The sequence below is a fragment of the Zonotrichia albicollis genome, chromosome 4, assembly GCF_047830755.1.
Source record: "Zonotrichia albicollis isolate bZonAlb1 chromosome 4, bZonAlb1.hap1, whole genome shotgun sequence".
In the NCBI taxonomy this organism is placed as follows: domain Eukaryota; kingdom Metazoa; phylum Chordata; class Aves; order Passeriformes; family Passerellidae; genus Zonotrichia; species Zonotrichia albicollis.
Window position 1 is genome coordinate 23,867,278 of NC_133822.1, and position 21,657 is coordinate 23,888,934.

At 43.0% G+C, this 21,657-nt stretch overlaps 1 protein-coding gene across 1 annotated transcript in view; it reads right to left on the reverse strand.

Moving 5' to 3' along the window:
• The window catches only part of TMEM178B (transmembrane protein 178B), a 222,502-nt gene extending 200,845 nt beyond the window's left edge, over positions 1-21,657 (reverse strand). Inside the window, exon 1 of the mRNA XM_026790817.2 lies at positions 19,598-21,657. Within this exon, the coding sequence (XP_026646618.1) occupies positions 19,598-19,979 (382 nt within the window). The 5' untranslated portion in view covers positions 19,980-21,657. The remainder of the gene's footprint in view (positions 1-19,597) is intronic.

Consider the following 21,657-nt stretch of genomic DNA (forward strand, 5'->3'; position numbering starts at 1 on the left):
CCAAGGTTTTAATTTCCAGATATTTCAGTATGTTGCCCTTTTTTCTTCCTGTATGTGAGAAAAGACCCATTCACAATTTTTATTTCCTGCTATTTTTACTTCCCCTCATAGCAAAGCCATTGTAATTTTAAACAATACCGTCTTCGTTCTCAGATATAGCACTACAGTTTTTTGCGGACATGCAGTAGAATGTTGTCGATAAGTTTCCAATTACCTGTCAAGATTGTTTAGATTTTATCTCCAAATTAATTTGGTCTTCCATTATTTTCAGCTTTGTGAAATTTTACACAGTTCTTTCTCCTTTTGCTTTCAGCCTTCAGGGCATTATTTTGTTTAGTATGCTTGTGCAGTTCAGTGGGATCCATTTCTCAACAGGCAAATATCTACAACTCTTGGATATTTACCTGTCTCTGCATACACAGCTGCAGACATGCAGAGCAGGAAAATGCTCATGCAGAAGGGATAGAAAATGTGCTGGATCCACCCTTCCAATGCCAGACCAGCACAGAAAGACTTCACAGACCCAAATTTGCCATCATGTCACCATACAGCCTGACACCCCCTGTGCCGTTAGCACCACGCTCACCCCGACTGTCAGCAGCCTGGCTTTAGTTCAAATCCCCTGTACACAGCTATAGAGTCATCAAAGTGTCCCAAAAGCTCTGAATCTGTGCTGAAAGGAACAACTTAAGTGAGTTAGGCAGAATGATTTAAGTCACCCCTAGCTATGCAGCGCTCTGCCACCCATGGGTAAAGCAGGGAAGTTTCCTAAGCAAATCCTTTCCCAGCACACAGGCTTAGTCATCAGTGAAAGCTGCTGGCTTGCTCCCATCCCAACTGTGGTTCAGCTGCTGCTCGGAGGTCAGCTCTGCAGGCACTTGATAAAGCTTCAATTAAGTGCTCTTCTTGCAGCCCTGGCTGATTTACACATCTTGTGCCCGCATCGGCCATTTTGCTGAATCAGCCCGCGTGACGGCAGGGACCGCACAAGTGCCCAACTTCCCCTGCTAGAGCACAATTAAGCTCTTCAAGCTTGGGCATCACCAGGCAGCTTAAAATAAATAACAATATTCAAATAAGTGCTCAAAAGGATGGGGGGAATAGAACTGCAGAGGCCATAGTACAAATATTACTACAGATGCTTCAGCTGGGTAATTAATAATACATGGCATATCTACTCCAGACAGTTTCTGAGCTGTATTTCCTCACAGAGTTGTGCATGTCGGTATTTAGATGCTACTGTGATGGGATGGTATAAAAACCTCAGTGACATGGACATCATGGTATGCTTCTCCAGCCTGTGTAATAGCCTGAAAGATCAGCATTCCCCCTAAAAGGGTACCACAGAAAGGCCTGACTTTACCTGCTCGTAAATGGGGGTCACTCTTATCTGCAGTGAGCAGCTTTTATCGAAGCCTCCCACTGCTGTGCAATTGTTTGGGCTACAAGTCAAAATGGAAAGTGACTCGTAATGATTGCAAATCCCTCTGGGAAAAAGGAAAAAGTAACAAGCCTAAGACGATGGAAATTGTTTGGTCGACACCATGTGCATCAAGGAAGATCTGAGTTATTTATTTGTGAGTGAGACTGGCTGAAAGGGAGCGTTTACCTTTGCAGCTTTCACAAAAGAAATTACTTCTACAAAAGACCACAATGTCAGAGGTGTACTGGACTATTCAACTAAAGACCTAACATTTTTATTAGTAAGGGTAGTTATATGAATTGATATGAAGCCTTGGCTTATTTTTCCGTGAACTTTTTTTGGGCAGTGGTTCAGAGTAACAACCTCAAAAAATTCACTCAAATATTTATCAGCCCTGGCACAAATTCTTCTTTGCCAGGAGCAGCGTAGTAAAGAAACAAATGAACATAATTTTACTGTCTCCTCAGGAAAAAAACTACATATCCCAGCCAAACAGGCAAATGGAGTTTGGCAACACTGAATTGTTGACATGCTTTTATTATACCAACAAATAAAACGTTAACTGCAAGTGTTACATGGCACTTGCCTTGTATATAGGTCATTTTCTCTAGGCAAACCTCCTGCTAGACTCAAGGTAATATTTCAGGGGACTCACATGGCACCAAACCTATGCAAGAAGGAGTGATTAGTAAATCCCTATAAGGTTTGGTTTACAAGGCCTTTCTCCATTTTTTCTTGAAGACTTTTCACAAGCAAAAATTAATGCTGGGCAAAATCTATGTCCCACTGAAGTCAAAGGCACGTTTGCTTCCAACTTCAGCAAGGCTGACTTAGCTCCCCTGGACTTAAAAGCAGTTTTGCTTGAGCAAGAACAGAGTAAAAGCTATGTGTGATCTTCAGCACGTTGCCCTGGGCTAACTCCAGGGAACACAATCTTCTCAAAGCCCAGCTGCAGACATGAGAACTTATTTAAGACTACTTTAAAATGCAAATTACACTGGTGTGCTCATCATATGCCTATGGATCCACTAACATGAAAGTACGCACAATCCAGAAATATCCATGATCTAACTTAACTCTCAACACCAGGATGCTGTGAGTTAAGAGTGAAAATCCAATATAAAGGTCCATCCTGAACTTACACAACAAAGTATAGTCTATCAGCATGGATTTGCTCTGATTTTTCATGCTTTCCTGGGTTTAAGTCTGAACCCCTAACCTCATTTTAGTACGGATTTTCTGCAGACTCACTGACAGAACAAATGACAGGCACTCATGAATTGCAAGGATATATAAACTGTCCAAAGACCAAAGCTCTGTGGCCAGAGCTGATCCAGTGCATGATTGCTATCACCAATTACTTGGCACTGCATTTTGCTAAAGCAATCTGATCACTGATTTTTTGAGGTAGTAAGGAAAAACAAATAAAGTGACACCACAATTACTCTCACTTAATCATTCTGGCAACCTGAGTTTGCTTTGCCATGTTGGTGCTATCCCAGTGCCAGACCCATGTCCCAAGGGTTACAGGCAGGACAGAGTTATCCAGGTCCCATGGAAATGGCCATCATCAGAGTTCCCTGTGGGCAGCAGGAGCCCACACAGGTGCAGCATTGCTGGGGGTCCTAGTCTGCACAAGGAGGGGCTGTGTGCCACCTGCCACAGGGCACAGGAGGTAACGGGCCACACAAAGGGGAGCTGTCAAACCAGATTCCTCCCCAAATCACCCCACAGTGATGGCTGTGCAAGACCTGCATTGCCAAACATGAGCCTGCAAGGACAAGGCCAGTAAGGGGGGCTTTGCCAGGGTTGGTGCTGCCTGGAGGCTGTGACCCATCTGTGATCTGGAACCCTGTCTCCTCTTCCCCCTCCCATGCCTTTTGGTGCAAGGTAAAGCTGCAGAGACCACAAAGCTCCTGGAGATTTTCTCCCCAGCCGGCACTTGTTTAAAGGGTTAATTCCAAAAGGCTCCTGCATCCTCTCACATACTCCTCTGTACACATGCTCCACGTTAGTCACTGCTTCCTAGCAAAGCTGTGTGCTCTGATTCAGGCTAGACTCTGCCTATGACTGAAAAAGGGACATGTTCGGTCATCTGTCCTAGTCCTGATGGAAACCAGCTGATGCCTGCTGTACTTCACGAGAGCTATGTCCCATCTAATTTTAAATGTCACTTGTAATAGCTGGTTTTTCTTCCCCAAATAACTTTTGCAGCCCTGCAGTTGTAGTCATCTGAAACCACAGGATTGGAGTTTGAATGGTCCCTGATATTATCGGTGAGCCGAGCCGCTGCTCTGCACCTCAGCCACCATTTTCCCCTTCCATCCTTTACTGAGATGGACATGCAAGTCCAAAGGAACCACTCCATCAAATCTGGTGAAGCTATCAAACACACAGCTTCTCTTCCACAGCAGAAGAAGCCTGCCTAAAGCCAAGGGAATATCTAGGTAACTGCAGCCAGTAGAGGGATTTAGGGCTTTCACAAGGCATGACAAAACTGTCATTAAAGCAATAGAGCAGACCTGGGATCTTGAAAAAATGCAAAGAAAATATTGTAAACAATGAGGGGGACTTATTATCAAACAAGTTATTTCCAGCATACCACAAGATGTTCTTGAGCCTCCTGAATTCACTGTCATCTTCAATGCTTGTGTCCCCTTGGGGGAATTGCTGCACTACCCAAAAGCTCAATTACACAAACTTATTCAGAATCCCTTAAGATGTTTGGGTTATAAGGCTCATGCTGTGTATTGATTTGTCTTCTCCTCCTCCCTGCTCACCTCGGGGCCTCATTTCCCATTTTGTGTACATTGGTTTCCTGGATTGCAGAGGGAATTGTCTCAAGGTCATACCAAGATGCTTCAGTATGGCTCAGCTATGAAAAATGCATGTAGCCAAAAATATTGTTTAAAAGCAATAGACTGAATATATAATGCATGTGGCCCAAAGGAGCCCTGATGTATTTAAGATACAGGGATATAGAGGCAGACTTTTAAAAACTGCCCGTACTTCACCAGTTAAAAGGATGAGAACAAATGAGGCTGTGATCTGTCAAGTGATCCTTCATCACTCCCAGCACAGGCCCATAATCCTTTGGTTGTGATTATGCAAAAGAATATTACATTGATCCTGTAAAATATCTCTGATTGGATCAATGTTATTTTCTCTCGCATTGACAAGGTCTTACAAGAGAATGACTATAATTCCACTGCTAACACTGTCTTAGTGAAATCCGCCAATAAATCCTGCAAGCAGCACTGTTAGTAATACCTTTATTAGACTAACTAAACAAGATATTTATATGCAGGGCTTTCCAAAGGACTCTGGCTCCTGCTTCAGTTTCTGGAGGAAAACTTGATCAGAAGTGCTCTGCTGGAAGAATTGCCCCCAAGGAGGCTCTGCAAGGACAGAAATGGCAGGTGAAATTACCCTTTCATGATGAAAAAGGCTGGTCACAGGCTTGCCCTTGTCCTGCCCCTACTACAGTAAGGACCCAAATGCATCTCTGACAGAAAAATTTCACCGTGAGTCTGGTTCACAGGCAGCTTCAGAGTTCAGGCTCTTCCCACACATTCCACAAAAACATGCCAACAGTTTGCTAACGGCCAAAGGGGAAACTTGGTGTTTATGTATCTTTTGTCACTTCAGTTTTTGTTCAAGGACAAATTCTGGCCTTAACACTCAACAAAAGGTCTGCTCCCCTTGCAGCCACTGCTGTCTCTCCTTACCAGTGCTTCCATTCTCTCACAATCTTCCCCTTCTCTCTTTGCACATGTTTCCCCTAACTTTGCCACCATTTTACACTGTCCACAACTCCAAGCTTTCAGTCCCAGTGGTTTCATTCTTATTCTGACCTCCCTTCCATCAGTGAATTTGAATTTTCACCTCTGGCTTGAAACATGATGCTCCAGTGAAATGACTGTGATCACCTTGCTAAGTCATTTTTCCAGGCTGCCTGAGGGCTCAGGCACCCACTGCATCTCTGTTTCCCCTTGGTTCTCTTCAATAAAGTTACTTTAATCCATGAGAGCTACAAATTTATTTCAGACTTATCTTCCTAAACCTTAAGAATCACAAAAAAACAAAGTAGTACTTCTAATATAAAGCTGGAGCACAGCTGAAAAACCAGTGTATACATCCATACATCAATTAGCAGATGAAAAAGCTACAAAGATAATACTTCAACGGAAAAATATCAAACAAAAAAACAGCATGGTAGACAATAGGCCTTGTTAAATCCTTTGAAAGCAGATTGGCATCTGTGATGGGTAAACTTTGGCTCTTACATGTTTCATGTGAAAACTTTCTCCATATTTTTTACAGCAATATACCAAAATGTCAGAGGAGTCACTTCTCAGCTCCCAGCCCTTAGAAACAATGAAAAAATAATTGATATATTATCTTTGGAAAGAAACAGCCTGGTGGTAAAAGAAACTGTTAAAGACCACAGAGAACTCCTGACCTATTTCTTCCACTCATACCCAGTTTTTTACATGGTGCCTCTATCTTTTGGTTCAGGTATGTGTGCACCAAATGCCTAAACCATGATACCAGCTTTGAAGATTGTTGCCATAGCCCTGATGGAGAGTGAAACTTACTCAAATTAAAACTTAAATTCAGGAGCTCTGACCTGCATTTTAAAACAGACCAAAACTCTGGAAAGAAAGCATTGAAATGAATGGAGAAATGTTCACATTTGATCCCCAAGCACTAGAACCAAGTCCTACCCTGGTGTAAATTGCCACCAGGATAGATATAACTGGGGCAATTTGTGCCTTCTGAGAGCTAAACACTTGGATCTCATTTCAAAACACAGATTCTAAAGACATTCAATGAAACATTATCTCAAGCAACCTGAAGAGCCTTAGTCCTCAGAGGAGCTATTTCAGTGCCTAACTCATGTGCCCAAGATTAACTTCAAACAACTTAATTTTATGGGTTACAGGTAAAATGTGCCATCCAACCAGAGCAATCAAGCGCAGGTCACCTCAAATTTCATGTACAGGAACTCCCAAATGCCATGAATTGCATTCAAAGGACAGAGAATGTTTCTTTAAAATTTAAAGAAGCTGTGCCATTCCAGTCATCCTAATGCCACCAGCCCAAAGCTACACCCTGGTAACACAACCAAATGGACACCAAGAACCCCCAGCAGAGCTTGAGTTTGAAGATTTGCCCATACCTCAGCATTCTGGGCAGCTTTCCACTAAAGGAAGTCCTGCTTCTTTCCCCTTTCTCTCCCTTTGTACTTGCATTTTTAGAGTCACACATGGGCAAAGAGGACTTTGGTGCTGAAGAGTTCATCTGCTCCTGCTCCTACTGCTTCATTTGAATGCATTGGCAATGCAATTAGTTGCTGTGCCACAGGGTGGATGCTGATAATAACTGATGAACAAAAGGGGGCAGATGTGCCACGAGTTCTGGTGTGGCACAGAGTGCAGGGGACACCCAAAAGAACAACACAAGGGACAAGAAGGAAAGACTGGGGGTGAAGTAGAGGCTCTTTCTGTAGTGCCATCACCGTCAGTGTGAAGGAAAATTTACACTGACATACATCTTTCCTGCTTCCAACCAATCAAGGAACCTGTCCCTCCTCTGGAAGACAAACAAATTGCCACACTCTTCCCAATGACACCTTCTGTTTAAAAAAATGTTTGAAACAAGACCCCATGCTTTCTACAAATGGAATTTTCCAGGTCCAGAGGCCAAGACACTGTATAGGCCCATTCTGCAGCCTCTTCACCACTGATAAACATGGACATTATGAAGTGGTCAGTGAGATTTGGTCCTGCTCCCATCCCCACAAAGCTGATGTCCTGGGAGTCTGTGACTACCTTTCCCACCAGGATCAATGAGTTAGAAGGAATAGCATTTGAAAATGGAAGGCTCCTCCCTCAAGACACTGAGTAGAAAGGATTCCTCTTTCCTCTTGTGTTGGGGTAGATGAAACAGGAAAGCCTTATGATTACCTGGCAAAAGATTTTGAGAATATGGAAACTATAAGCGAGATTGAAATGAAAGCAAGCTTTGAGATACCAAGTCTTAGTTACTGAATGAATGGAAAACAATGGTGTGGCCAGCTGAAGGTAATCCCCTTTTGATGAAACAATACCCTCTGCTTGCAAACAGGAAGAGCTTCCACACTTTTCTTGCTCCATACTTATATGATCATGCTTCCACCTTTCCTGGGAGCTGAACTACAGCCCTAAAACACTGTCCCAGATGTTGTCCTACCTTTGGTGCTGTGGAGCCTTTATGTTCTCTGCAAGACCTTTCCCAAAAACTTCTTTGAGGATTGTGGTCTGCTGCTTCACATACAAGTGAATGAAGTCCAAAGTGGGTTGTTTATTCCTTATAAGGGGGTGGATCCTATGCCAAAATCCATCCCAATATAATGAAACTCACCCTACATCACCAGCCAAAGGGCTGAACATTTTGTGAGCTGAAATACACATCTAATGATACTTTAAGTGCAAAAAAGAGTTGAATTCTGCTGCTGTCAGCCATTCCCAATACTTAAATATAGTACGGAAATTCTATTTTATATAAACTGTTTTAATGAAGAAGTTGAAGGCTCTGCATTCTTCTGGCTTATGAATATAAATAGCTGAGAATCTAACAGGCCTTTGTTGTTGTTGAGCTAAGACAATCTGAAATTAAAGCAGATGAGGGAGCCAGGAAACAAAGACCCTACTAACAACTTTATTCCAATGAAAGGTGAAGTATGCATGAAATGCTCAGAGTCCTTCCCTCTAGTCCTTCCTGAATGAGTGGAGTTCCACAGGAATGAAACAAAGTGTGGCTCAGATCTAAGTGAGAGACAAAGCAGCTGGAATGGTGCAGCTGGATTTGTCTTAGGTCCCTTTCTCTCACCAGACACCTGAAGCTGGTGTCAGGCAGCCCAGAGACAAACACTCCTTCCAACAGGTCCTGCTCCATACAGAGCTGAATATGCTCTTTCATAGGAAAAAAAAAAAAAAACCCAAAAAAAAAAAAAAAAAAACCCAAAAAAAAAAGAAAAGAAAAAAGAGAAACTAGCAATAATAGTAAAATAATCTTTTCAGAGTGGATGTTTCACAAGCACACAGTACTGGAAAGATTCTTCATTTTTCTTGCATAGTAGGCAATATATCACAGAACACAGAAACATTTGGGTTAGAAAAGGCCTTTAAGATCATCAAATCATTCTAGTTGTGCTTTGGCCCTTCTAATATCCTTTCTGCATAACCTTATTACATCCTAGTAGTCCTCCTGAGCTGCCTGCCTCTTTCTCCAAAGGTCACAGTTTCTCCTTCCAACACCACTAACTCTTGAGTCTTTGCTGCCACATGAATCTCCATCCCCTACCTCCACTGTGACAGCAAACCAAAGGGCCTTGTTAGCACACTGTCCCTAAAACATGAGCGTGCCACCCTCAGGCTTCTCTCTAACAAGCCTGGCTTTATCTGTTTCCCCCTTCAAATCTAGCTCAATGAGCCCTGCTAACTTCTGTGCAAACATATTACTGGTTCCCTACTTCAGGAATTCTATTGTTGACTTCATCTTGACACTTCCCCTCTCTGCACTTTTTGCCTTCCCTCAGTCAGTTCCTTAAACCCTCTGTAAATTTTGTACTAATTAACTTAACATCACAACAAACCATTTCCTTAGGGGCAGAATATAAAATCCTCTACCAAAATCCTGATAATTTAGTCTAAAGCATTTCCTTATCTTAAACCCCCAGTTATCTTCCTAGCAAAATATATCAGGGTAGTTGGGCACACTTCAAATAGGAAAACACACGTTGCCTGTTTACTTCATTTTCCCTTGTGAATTTAACTAATCTCTCCTTTAGAACTTACTTTAAACACTGCTTGGTATTATTATGATCAAACTAAAAGGTCCACTGTGGCCCAGACAACTTCTGCTCCTTTCTTTAAATATAGATTTGCTACTTTTCATGCCTAATGTACCACCCTAATTAGACAGATTTATTGAAAATCCTTTTTACTGGACTTGCAATGTCACATCTTTCAAAAGACAGAGATGGAAATTGTCCAACTTCCCAATTTGAGCCCATTAAGTTATTTGAGTTTTTCCATTTCCCCTGCTCCTGTTGGCTGTCTCCTTTTTCTCTCTGATCACCATAACACCCCTCCCTTTCTCTTTAACCATTACAGAATACAGAATATCACATGAACAAAACTGGGCAGTCTTGGGAACCAGTAAATAGAAAGGGGATGAAATTTAACATAAAATATGTAATTAGGGATCGACAATTACAAGTATCTTTCCAATGCAAATTGTTGCCCAGCAGAACTTTTGCATTGTTGAGCAACTGTCCTCTATGTAAAAGAGGGACTATTCTACTCTTCAAATTCCTTTATGTTTAGAAATTAAGAACAGCATTTGGATACTCTCTTAATCAGGGCCATTCAAGTACCTAAGACAAAGCAATATAATTGGATCATCAGCTACCATAAATCATCACCTCTTCAAAATGGCTCTAGTGACCCTAATCTACACCTGTAACATCTGAAAAAGTTTGTTTCTTTTGTTTGTGTTTGTTTCTGTTATAATATTTATATCTTTAAATGACCATTAGGCAGAATAAAAGTATCTACACTATAAAGGCTCTTTTGCATATTCAAAAATAGGCACTGATTAATAGGGACACGGACAAAGCACTATACATTCATATTGAGGCAGAAAGATCTTTTCAAACAGCTTTTGTCATCCAATAAAATTAGCATGACAGTTTCATCCTATTAGAAAGTCTAGAAATACATTTAGAAAGCTTTTTTCAAATGTCTGCTGTTAAAACTCAAAACCAACAGAAGTTTCTCAGAATTAAGTGAGGGCTACCATGAGACACCCCATGTCTTTCACTCCATCTGTTGAGAGATCTTAACAGGATCCACACTGCTGTGTACATAGGACATCCTGGAACTCCTTTTCCTTAAAGCCCCCAGCTATGCAAATACCCTTCTCCATACACACACACACCTCCCCACTTTCTGGAAAATATCCTGAATTAATATTATCCTGATATTTATTTATCTTCTTTGAGGTTCAGGCTGAGACTGGAACATGGCTGTTGCAAGCACTGGACAAACTTGCTGAACTGAACCATGCTTACACCTCTGTAAGGTTACACAGGATCAACTCACAGCAGGAAGGCAGAGCATGTTGTACAAGAGTCAGTGGTAGCAACTTCTCTGCTCTTTAAGCCGTATGTGTTAGTGCATCTTCTGTTCAGTGTACAACTCTGCTTGCTCCAGTCAGTCCCAAAAAGGCAGAGCTTCATCCTGAACCCTGTGATTTCCCCCCATCCTTCTCTTCCACCACCTGGATAATCCCCTGGACTCTTTCAACAAGCACCAGCCACCTCTTCACACTAAGCTTCCTTGGCCTTTCTGTCACCTCAGATCATCAGCATCAAGGACTTCTTGCCTGCCCTAATTCTTTTATCACTCTCTTTATCTTTCCTTGCCTTTCTCCACCTGTAGATGTTATCCACGCTGCATTCTTTCATTCACAGACCTTTTGCCTTGCATTCCCCTACCTACTCCTGCCCTGTACCCCAAATCCCAGCTGGACTTTGCTATGTCTCACACAGCAGGGCATCTCAAATGGGAACCCTCCTGCCTGCCTAACTTTCTCCTCTATAAATGGTTTCCCCATTTACTTCTGCTCGTTTCCTAGACTTACTACTGCAGCTCAGCACAGTTAAATCTCAGACTCACAGTCACAATCACCTCTTTGCCACATTTGGCTCATTCTCAGACCCTCCTGCCTCCTCCAGCCCCCACTTCAGCTGTCACGCAGGATTTCACCTGGTTCTTCCATGAGAAAATGACAAACCATGATCTTTCTCTTCCAGCAGCTTTGCCTTCTGTTTCCTCTTGCCTTCCTACAACTCCTTCCCCATTCTTCTTTCCTACAGATGAAAAACCTCCCATGTGGCTCTATTCCTTTCTTTTATTTGCCACTGAGCCAGTCTTACCCAGCCTCCTGCCTTTCCTTACAGCTGCTCTTGCCCTCTTGCTCTCTCTTTGCCTTGACCTCTCACACCCCTCTGCCTCTTTACTCTCATAACACAAACACCATTCAATCTCTTTCCTCTCAAAATATTCTCATCTTAAAACACTCTTTTATCTTAAAACATTTATTTTCCCCTATAAATACCATGTATTTTCCTCTCCTCCCTTCCTCACCAACCTCTCTGAATATGCCAGCTACAAACGTTGCCTGGAGTTCACTGTGGCTTCCTCTCCTTTGCAACCACTGCTAAAATTTTACTTTATGTACTGGGAAATCTTCAGCACAGTCTGAATACTCTGTTCTCAGCTGCTGCAGCACACTGGCTACCTGCAGTAGTCTCTTGTGCTGTTTAAACTTGAAGCAGTGTCTCTCTTCAGCTACCATGGTGTTACTGACTTCTACTGCACCACCTTTGAATCTGCTCCTTTTGCATGCCCTCCAGAAGACACTTTAATTCTCCCAGATCTGCTGGGGTTCATGGGGCTTTTCTCTTTTTCTCTTTCTGTATTTTACTCCTTGATAATTTCAAGTGCAAACATAGATTCTGCTCTGACTTCCATGGAGAAATTTCCAAGCTCACTCCTCTAACACAGACTTGTCTTCCTAGGTCCATATCTACAGTATCTCTAATATTTCTTCATGGGCACACATATAACAAACTCAGCTTATTGTAATTATAACAGAGTTCCTAATGACCTTCTTCCTTCTTTACTATATACTCTCTTCAGTAACTCCCCTCTAGATCATCACAAACAAGGCTATTACTTTTCTCGTTGTTCTGGTCCAGAACTGGAGCAACATTTTAATCTCTTATCTCTCACCATGGATATAGATCCAGGGGATGTCTAAGGTTTGCATATCCTCTCACCACCTCCTGCCTTTATTACCACAATACTTCTTTTTCTGACCTTTACAAATGTGAACTTGCCCTCCCTGTATCCATTTAGGATGCTTCTAGAAATATAGTTTTCCTAACACATCACTCTGACCACGTCATTTCTCTTAGCAGCTGTAGATTGCTGTCCCCATATCTATGTCATTAGTGTAATCTACTTGTCTTCATTAAGCAAATGTCAACTTCTTCCTACAGCCACCCAAAGAGGTCAATCCCCATCACCTGCTTATTAATATTTCAAGCAGACATGACCCATGATTTCTCTGGTGCCATCCCTCAATCTTTGGAAGACCATCCTGTAAACATCCACACATCTTATTCATTATCCTTCTTTACAACTGTACATGTGTAGGAATGCCACATTTTGTGGTGCTCACAGGAATGTGGTTTGCCTCCTGGTGTTCTAAAGCCACTACCATTCATGCTGAACATAATTACCTTGTAGTCTCTCTGCACTCTCTCATAAGGCTGCATTCACTGCCAATATTTAAAGTGCAGCCACATGTCAAAAGGCCAGGGACATTTTTCTGATCCGTGATTTCTGATCCATGATTAAGGCTCGTAAATCTGAGGGTAGAATGCGAACTGGCATTAATAATAGTGAACGAAATCCCTATTATACTGCTACTGAGCTGAGGTATGAGAGATTTAGTCCCTTGCCTCAGGTCATGAAGAAAGACTACGGCAGAGCTTGGACTGAATTCCAGCTTTTTAAGCCCCTGCCCTAACTGCAGTACTACCTTTCTTTTATCTATTTTGGTACTTATCTACAAAGGATTATGATTTCAGCAGGCTCAGCTGGGCAGTTCTGAATATTTATTTATAAAAGAATAAGGCCTAATGAGAAAGAAAATGGATAAATCTCCATTTTTTTTTACTCTGATTTCTCTCCTGCAGGGAAAATGTGTTAGTTTATATTCTTTTCTTTTAAGTGGATTCTATTCTGAATGATCTGTTAAGGGAACTTGGATCCCAGAATCCACATTATTTATTTATTCTTTTCTTAAAGACTAAGAAACACCATTTCATTTCTTTCTTTTGGTCCTAAAGAGGTAAATGTGTAGTAAAGAGTTCCAGCAGCAGTTTGTGAGCAATGAGCCATTAAGTAACTCACATTATAAGTTACTGTCATTATTTCAGCTAAACCTACAAACAGAAAGGCTTCTTATCTACAAAGGTTCTGCAATAGTTAATGAACTCATTCCCCTGTTGAACCTTTTCTAAATGCACAGAAATACTTTTTCAATGCGAAAAATGAACATTAATATGGATTTTTATTGCAGGAGATGACAAAATAATTCAGACCATTTCATCTCCATTAAAATAAAATTATCATTCTAAAAAAAATTTGAAAGAATAGAACACAACTACACTCATATGAAATCTTTCCTCCACAGCTTTCGCAAATTTTTTGCAGTAGGCAGAAAGGATAAAAATGCTGAGATTTCTCAAAAGGATTTGGATGTTCAATTAAATGATCAGGAATTAAGCATGCAGTCCTGCAGGCAGCTCTGCAAACATCAGTTTCTCTTGAGAAGGGCATGATCCTGTCATTTTTACTAAGGCAAAATTTCCACTTGTCTTCACTGGCAAATTTGTTTGAAAGCCAAGAGCTTGATTGAAATTTACCCTTTAAAAAGTCATAATCAAAACCAGGTGCTGTTCTTTCAAATTACATATATGTTCTTATTATTTTTAGCAGACATATATTCTCAAACTAATTATCCCAGATGTGTCAGAGGAATGTGTCAGGTTCTTCTTACTTGTGGCAAATAAACTTGTTCATGAATTGCTATTTAAATTTGATGCAATTAAAATATTAAATTGCTTATTCAAAATGTGATGGGCCAAATCCTGCTGGAACTCATACACATGAACCGGTGCTTTTGTCCACTTAAAGATTTTGGAAAATCCCTGAACAAGATGATGGCTTTGCTGTATCTCAGCTGTTTGACTTCCAGTCTTAAATCAACTGACTAAGAATAATTTCTGCATCAAAAACTGCAAAACTGAGTACCTGGATAGCCTAAGATTCAACTCCAGTGCTGTCTATTGCCTGAATTTCAGTGTATGCCTCCAGCAGAACTCCAGCTGTGACAGGAGGGAGCACAGACCTTGCACTGGCCTTTCTACCCAGGGACAATTTTAACCTCAAAGGAAACACTAAAGGCCTGAACTTGCTGCATCACCATATTCAATAAAACATTTACTATTGACTTCTCTAGGATCAGAATCCAGACTTCAATAAAGTCCCTTTTTTAACAAGTCCATCTGAAAAACATTTGGGATTTCAAGCACATATTTTAAACAAAACATTTGAGTCTTTAATGTATAAAGGATACACAAAAAAAATGGCCGTCCTAATTTACCTGTCAAAACCATTGCACTTTAAAAGTCAAATCTTGAGCATTGCAAGGTATTGCAAGAATCTTTACAAAAATAAATCTTTTTGCTCTTTGCAGCTAGATACAGCTGCAAGTAGCCTCTCTCAGTAGCCTCTTTCCATTTGTGTATAAATAATCCCTAGTGACGGCTGGAGTAGTCCTGTTAAGCCTTTCTTCCTCAGTTACGCCCTGCATCTGACAAACCAAACCAGAGAATGCTTTCACCCCAGAAATCTTGCCTATTATTTCAGGTGGAGGTAGGCTGCACAGGAATTACTTAGGGTTTGGGGTTTTTTTCAGTGGTGGCATGGGCTAAGTATACTCACAGTAAAATGTTTTGAAATAGGATTTACTATGACTTGCAAAGAAGAACAGAAAGAAGGTAAAAGGAGGGTTGGAAAAACAAGGTCATTGTAAATTCTGAGGGTTTTTAAATAAAAATTGGATTCCAATGGCAGGCAGCAGAGCCCCATCCAGTCAGGTTTAACTGGCAGCCTTCCAAAGGCAAGATGAAAGGTCCTCTGAGTAGTAATTGTCTAAATGGAACAGACTCTGGTTATTGTGCAACTTCTTCATCTACTTTATTGTACCTTTATAATTAAATGATGAAATTCCCTTTTTTCCTTTCTCGTTTTCCTCTCAACTACTGCAGGAAAGCATCTGAGCAGCATTGCCATAGGATGCAGGCAGACTCTGTGGCTCCCCATTTTTTTCTGGCTCACTACAAGTCATGTACAAGGAGTTGTGAGCTGCTGGTTGCCAAAGCAGGACATAAACTCTGCCTTCTCCAGACACTCACCTGCATTCCAGCTCTCTGCTTGCTCAGTCCTGGAGTTGGTTGGCTCACCCAGAGTTGTTGCTTGGGCGAAGGATTGCTGCTTTTGCTAGAAACTCCCTGCTAAACAGGCAAACACTGGATCTGATGGGGCAGGGTGAGCTCTATGATCAAAGGAGCCTCCATAGCAAAGGCTATTCAGTTTGTGAAGGAGAAACACCTGAGAATTGCAAGGGTTTTAGAATATTGTGCTGAACAACCCCAGAGCCAGCATTTCCTGACTCTGCAAGGCTTTAGGGATCAGGAGTGAAACTCTGGTCCTGATGTGTTAAAAGGCTGGATCAGATGTGAAAGCAGAGTCAGAGGAGCTCTGTTAGCTCTTTTTCACTGGTCCTTCTGTATCATAGGGCTTTCCTTCAGTCCAAGCAGTCCATTCCCAGAAATATAGATTATTCAGCAGAGGAAAAGTTAGCAAGACTGAGACCTCAGTTTTCATGCTCAACTCCAATAACTTCTTTACTGATTGTAATTTCTGTTGTTTCTGATTTGATTTGTTTTTTCATCATGTCAAAGAGAAGAAATGAACTGCCTAATTTTGTTGCAGCTTTATAATACTCCTCAAGTCTTTGGTCTCATGCTAGTCTGCCTCTCCTTGAGTATTCTTACTTGTGACAATATCTTTTAATTCACTGCCTATTTACCTAATTGTATTAGTTTAAAACATGCACATGGGTTCTATGAAAACACAAAAAAAAAAGTAAAGGAGAAATAAAAATCGGACCTACTATTTTGTATATTTACTGCTATCAATTATACCTATATATAAAAAACCTGAAGCAACAGATCTCCAGCTTTTCTAGCTAAATCCAACATAAAGATCTTGATTTATTTCCCAGAAAGTAAAAATTAATAAATACAGAATAGAATTACAGAAGTGACCCAACCTATTCAGGAAGAGAACTGTTTTTTAAAATCACTGATATCAGAAGATTGCCAAGTAGCACAGTTCCTGATCCTGCCACAAGCCATTGCCTATAGCTTGTATTAATTTCAGCAGAGTTCATAAGCAGAATAACTGCAGGGTATTTGCAAAGCTAGTTAGGCTCTTAATGACCATTTTTTGTTATACTCTGATAGACAAATCTCAATAGACCATTCTCGATACTGGAAGTCTTGCCTAGGGAAAAATGTAGGATCTGTTTTAAACTAAATGGATCACAGATCCTGTCCAGCTTTAAAAGCAAACAAAAAACCAAACCAATACAATTTACATTCAATTATATTTAACATTACACACCATATTTGAGGCCAGAGCCTGCATTAGTTTATCCACTTCTGCAAGAGGTATATTACATTAAATTAACAGAGGAATAAGAGTTAAAGCTGTATGTCCATCCTCTTCTATAAGTTACCTGCCCTGGATCTCATAGAGAGTGATTTCATCTGTGTAAGGATATGTGCCCCAGTCAGGTTATTTGAACACTACACACAGGGAATATCTGCAGCCTCTCATATCTGCACATGCCATATTCTGTCCACACACCCATCCCTGCAGCTCCTAAACCCCGTTAAAGGATCTGTCATGGAAGTGAAAACTACTTTTAGTTTTTACCTTCATGATATATCCTGCTGGTATGTACCTGGAATACCTGCCTTGTTCTGAGCTCACAGCTCTTCTCAGCACTGGACAGCAGCAACACTTACTTCACTTTCACCATGTAAGTGAGGGTCAAAAAAGAAACCTCTCCATTTTTATTTCTAAACAAGTCAAACACTATTTTATTGAATTGCCATTATACTTGCTTTTTCTGTGTTTCAGTCTAGAGGCGCCAAAGCATATATATATTTATTTATATATGTACTATACCTCTATATGGGTGACTCTTCCTCATGGCTGAGAGCTACAGCATAGACAGATCCTCACCCCAGAAAGGCCAGCAAATGAGCTAAAATGCTGCTGTTTAATGTTACAAGTCTCCCCCCTTGAACGCTTCTCTCATCCTACAATGAAGTTTGCTAGAAGTGAATCAGAAAACACTTAGAGCAGGCAAGGAGTGACACACCCAGATATTTGCACACAGCTCCTTTACGTGCACAGGCTGCACATCTGACCTGGGGCAGTGGGTTTGCCTGGCCACCTGCAGCCACAGCTACACAGGTGTGTGTGCAGGGACACTCACTGCACTGGGGCCAGGGAAATCCTGGCTACCTGCTGGGTGTTCAGTTTACTCCACACACTCATTCCCACATACAGGAACACAAGCAGACTACAGCAAGTTCTTTCAAAGACCACCTTCTCCTGCATGCAACCACCTCATCTTGCTTTGTCACATTCTCCCTGTGGGTAACACTTAGCAGAGCTGCCATTACACATAACCCTGAGACACAGAAATTCAGTTGTTTCTGGCAGGAGAAATGGACATTCCTGCTCCCAGGACAAGGCAGGTGGATAAAGAGGAAAGAGTCTCACTTATTTCAGGCTGAAAATCCTCTCTAATAACCACAGCTCCATTTGCAAAGGTGAGCTCTGTTGACATGTTTGCCCGCTGTCAAGGTTGAATTTGTTTATGCCCCGAGCACAGCGAGCACACGTGGCAGAGCAACCAGCTCACCATGGCCAGCCCAGCACCCACCATCCTCACCTAGATGGAGAACAAGAATCACTCCCTTGGCACTGAAACCAGCAGCAGGCTGTCTGGATGCTGACAGGCTTCTGACACATCCACCTGCCATTTAAAAATGGGGCTGAAGACCCCAATCTATTTCCTAGGAGTTGTTAAAGAGCAGCTGGATATGAAGGGTCCCTAGAAACAGGATCCCTAGCAGTGATCCAGGTACACCACCTGCTTGGACTGGCTTGGTACAAGTTTCTACCTTGCTACTCACAGCCAGGGCTCACTCCTAAAACATGTGGAACAAAACATGTACATGGGCACATGTGTGAGAACACCCCTCCTGAATAAGTAGCTTTAGGCAATAATTCCACTTGTAATGTCTGAGGAGGGAATTAATGAAGGCTATCAAGTGAGTTTCGGATAGAGAACACTTGGAAGATAAGTATTTTGGAAGATGGCACTGCGCAAGGAGCAATGATTTCACTACAATGGAAATAAACCAATGGGGAATCTTCTGATTGCAACAGAACCACCATGGGAGGGAAATGTTATTTTGTAGTACAGAGTAACCATGGTGTGGGTAGCAAAGATGCCATCATCCTTTACTGAAACCCTCATCATCCTGCAAAAACAGGCATCTTCTGTTTAGGTAGGGGTTTATGCATGTATCCCCTTTCCTATACTTCAGATCAAAGAAACATTCGGGGCAAAATGACCATCACCTTCAGCCACTACCCTGAGGGAGCAATTAAGACAAAGGACCAAAAGACAGGGGAAAAAAAAAGCACAAAAATGCTACAGGCAAACAGATGCATCACCACCCCAAGAGAAAATTATTTGTTTCCAATAAATTCATGTAATGTTTTGTAGATATTGAAAATATTCCAAAGCATAGCTCAGTGTAAACAGCAAGCTGAGTGTCCTCCTGCTCTTTAGCATTTCTCTTTGTTTACTCTCCATTTGAGGATAGAAAAAGCCTACATGTGAGCACTGCAAATGGTGTATTTCAGGATGGATGGGATATTCAGCAAAGCAGCAATGAAACACAGACACATGTAGCCTCCAATAAAATAAAAAGCCTCCAAGCCACCAGGGTCAAACAAACTGAAAAAAAAAAAAAAAAAAGCAACAGTGTCTCCTTATGAATGCTTCTTATTTGTGTGTGGAAATAATCTGATACCATGGTGATGGGAAGACTACATACAGATTAGAGAGAGAGGCATGAAAAAGATATTCTGGGGCGTGTGTGTTCTCACCCTCACTGCCTTCTTGCTCCCAAACCCCAGGAGTAGAGATCCTGTGGGGAATTGCCCTGGCAGTGCTTCTGGTAGCAGTGCCCAGCCAGGCCAGTTCACCCATTGCATTTAGAGGCACTTGGCTAGAGACGCCAGCTCCCATCTGTGAGCCCAAATGGCTCTGCTCAGCCCCTGCTCAGCTCAGGAGAGCTTGGCACGTTCATCTGGTCACAAAAACAGCCCTTACCTTTGGCAATCAGCTCCTCCAGCTCCTGGTCGAACCCTTGTCGGTGGCATTTCCTCCAGAGCCCCATGTTGGTGGAGTTGTACTGTCTGTTGCACTCGTCGACAGCGCTCATAGCAAAGATCTGCCTCCTGTTCCTTGCCAAGAGGAGTTTCCCTTCCCAGCGGTCCAACCTAGACCTGCTGGCCCTGAGAGGCAGGTTGTTGTTGGAGTTATAAATGAAGCCAGGATCATTTCTCTTAGTGGTGATGCTCTTGCACCTCTCTCTGTGCTTCCTGGCATCAGTTTCGTACCAATGGTCAGAGCAGATTGCCACAGCCAGCATGCCAAGGGCACACAGAGCTAAAGAGAGGCCAGCATAGAGCAGTAACCTTCCAGCAGCCATGCCTCAGCTTCACAGAAACACCATGGACATCTTCACAACAGGCAAAGCCACTGGGGGTGAGAGCACGCAAAAACCAGCGGAGCAGCTGCTGGGTGTCACTTGGCACAGACCGCCTCAAACATCCCCAACTCCCGTGGCTCACATCCACGCTGCAGAGGGATGCTGAGAGCACTACAAAGTTCTGCCCTGGAGGCAGTCTTGGAGTCTCATCTGCCTCTTCTCTGCAGAGGAGACCTGGTGAGGAGAAACACAGCCTTTCACCACGAGCACCCCAGTGACAGGGGCTGAAGGGATGAATCCCCCTGAAGAGACCTGATGGCTGATCAGTCCATTAATCTCGTTCAATCTGGCCCACCCAGAAATCCAGAAGAGATGGCTTCAGATCACTACAGCATCATCACAGGACAGAAAAGTTCAACAGCCTGACATCTCCCACTTGCAAGCAGCCAGTTGTCCCGGTGTCAGGAATGGGTGACTCGCTTTTTCTTTGTCAGCGGCTCAGCAAGAGCATCATCGTCTGGACGGTCGGTCACTTGCTTGGGTTTAAAGCGGGGTCGAAAGGGAGGGAGCGAGGGGGGGAGCAATCTGTTGTTGTTGTCGTTGCCGCCGCCGCTGCTGTTTGAGATCGTGGTTAAAGCATCCCCTGCCCGGCTGCCTCAGGGGACGCGGGCACGCTCGGCTCTCTCCCTCAGCAGCCTTCGCCGACAGCCGCTGGCATCCTGGCTTCGGAGGCACCTCGGCTTCTCTCTGCCAGCCCTGCCATTCACTCTCCCGTGTTAGTCGGCGGCGCTGTCATCCGGGCAGCCGATCGCGGCTCTGCCTTCCTTCGCGAGCAGCCCCGGCTCCGGGCCGGGCAGGAGCCGCCGCCGGCCCGCTAGGCAGCGCGGGGGGCTGCCCTGGGCCCCGGCATCCTTCCTTCCTCCCTCCACACACTCGCACACAGACACGCTGCTGCCCCCCCTTCCGCCGGCAGCTGCAAGGCTTCCTCCGTGCCCGGCGCTGGGATGTGTTGTGCACAGTTTTCCTAACACGGCGGCACGCTAGCCATCTGCAAGATGAAGGCAGGCAGGGCTACGGCTGGCGGAGAGGATGCTGAGGAACGGGGAGGGGAAGGAGGGAGGGAGGTCGGGGGAAACCGAACCAAAACAAACCGGGGCGGAGGTGGGGGGAGCCACACACCTTACACGGGGAGAGGAGAGCAGCCCCTAACTGTTGTCAACAGCTTGAGGGCTGCACCATTTCCCTGCCATATGGCCCGATCTCCTCGTCGGAGCTGAGGTTCTTTAGCTCAGCAGCTTCGTACGGATCGTATCCCCGGCATCGGTAGTTATATATTCAGACATATTTTTTTTTCCTCCTTAAATTTTCACTCCCTTTCTCTTTAATGGGAAAAACTCACCCATCTTGTAGAGATCAAGTGCAACAGAAGGCGAGCTGAAGTCCCCAAGCTTTAGAAATCTCATTTCACCGTTTTTAACCCAAATAATAGCAAATCCAATCTTCTGTACACCTGGGAATGTTTCCTTGTTCAAACACCGAGCCCTGCAGCCTTGGCCGAAGCCTACAGACCGAGCATACAGAGCGCTGAGCCAAAAGCCAGTGATGTCACCCATGCAACGTGAGACTCATTTCTTATTTCTCTATCCTCCTTAAAGATAAACTGCACCACTTCCCAGGC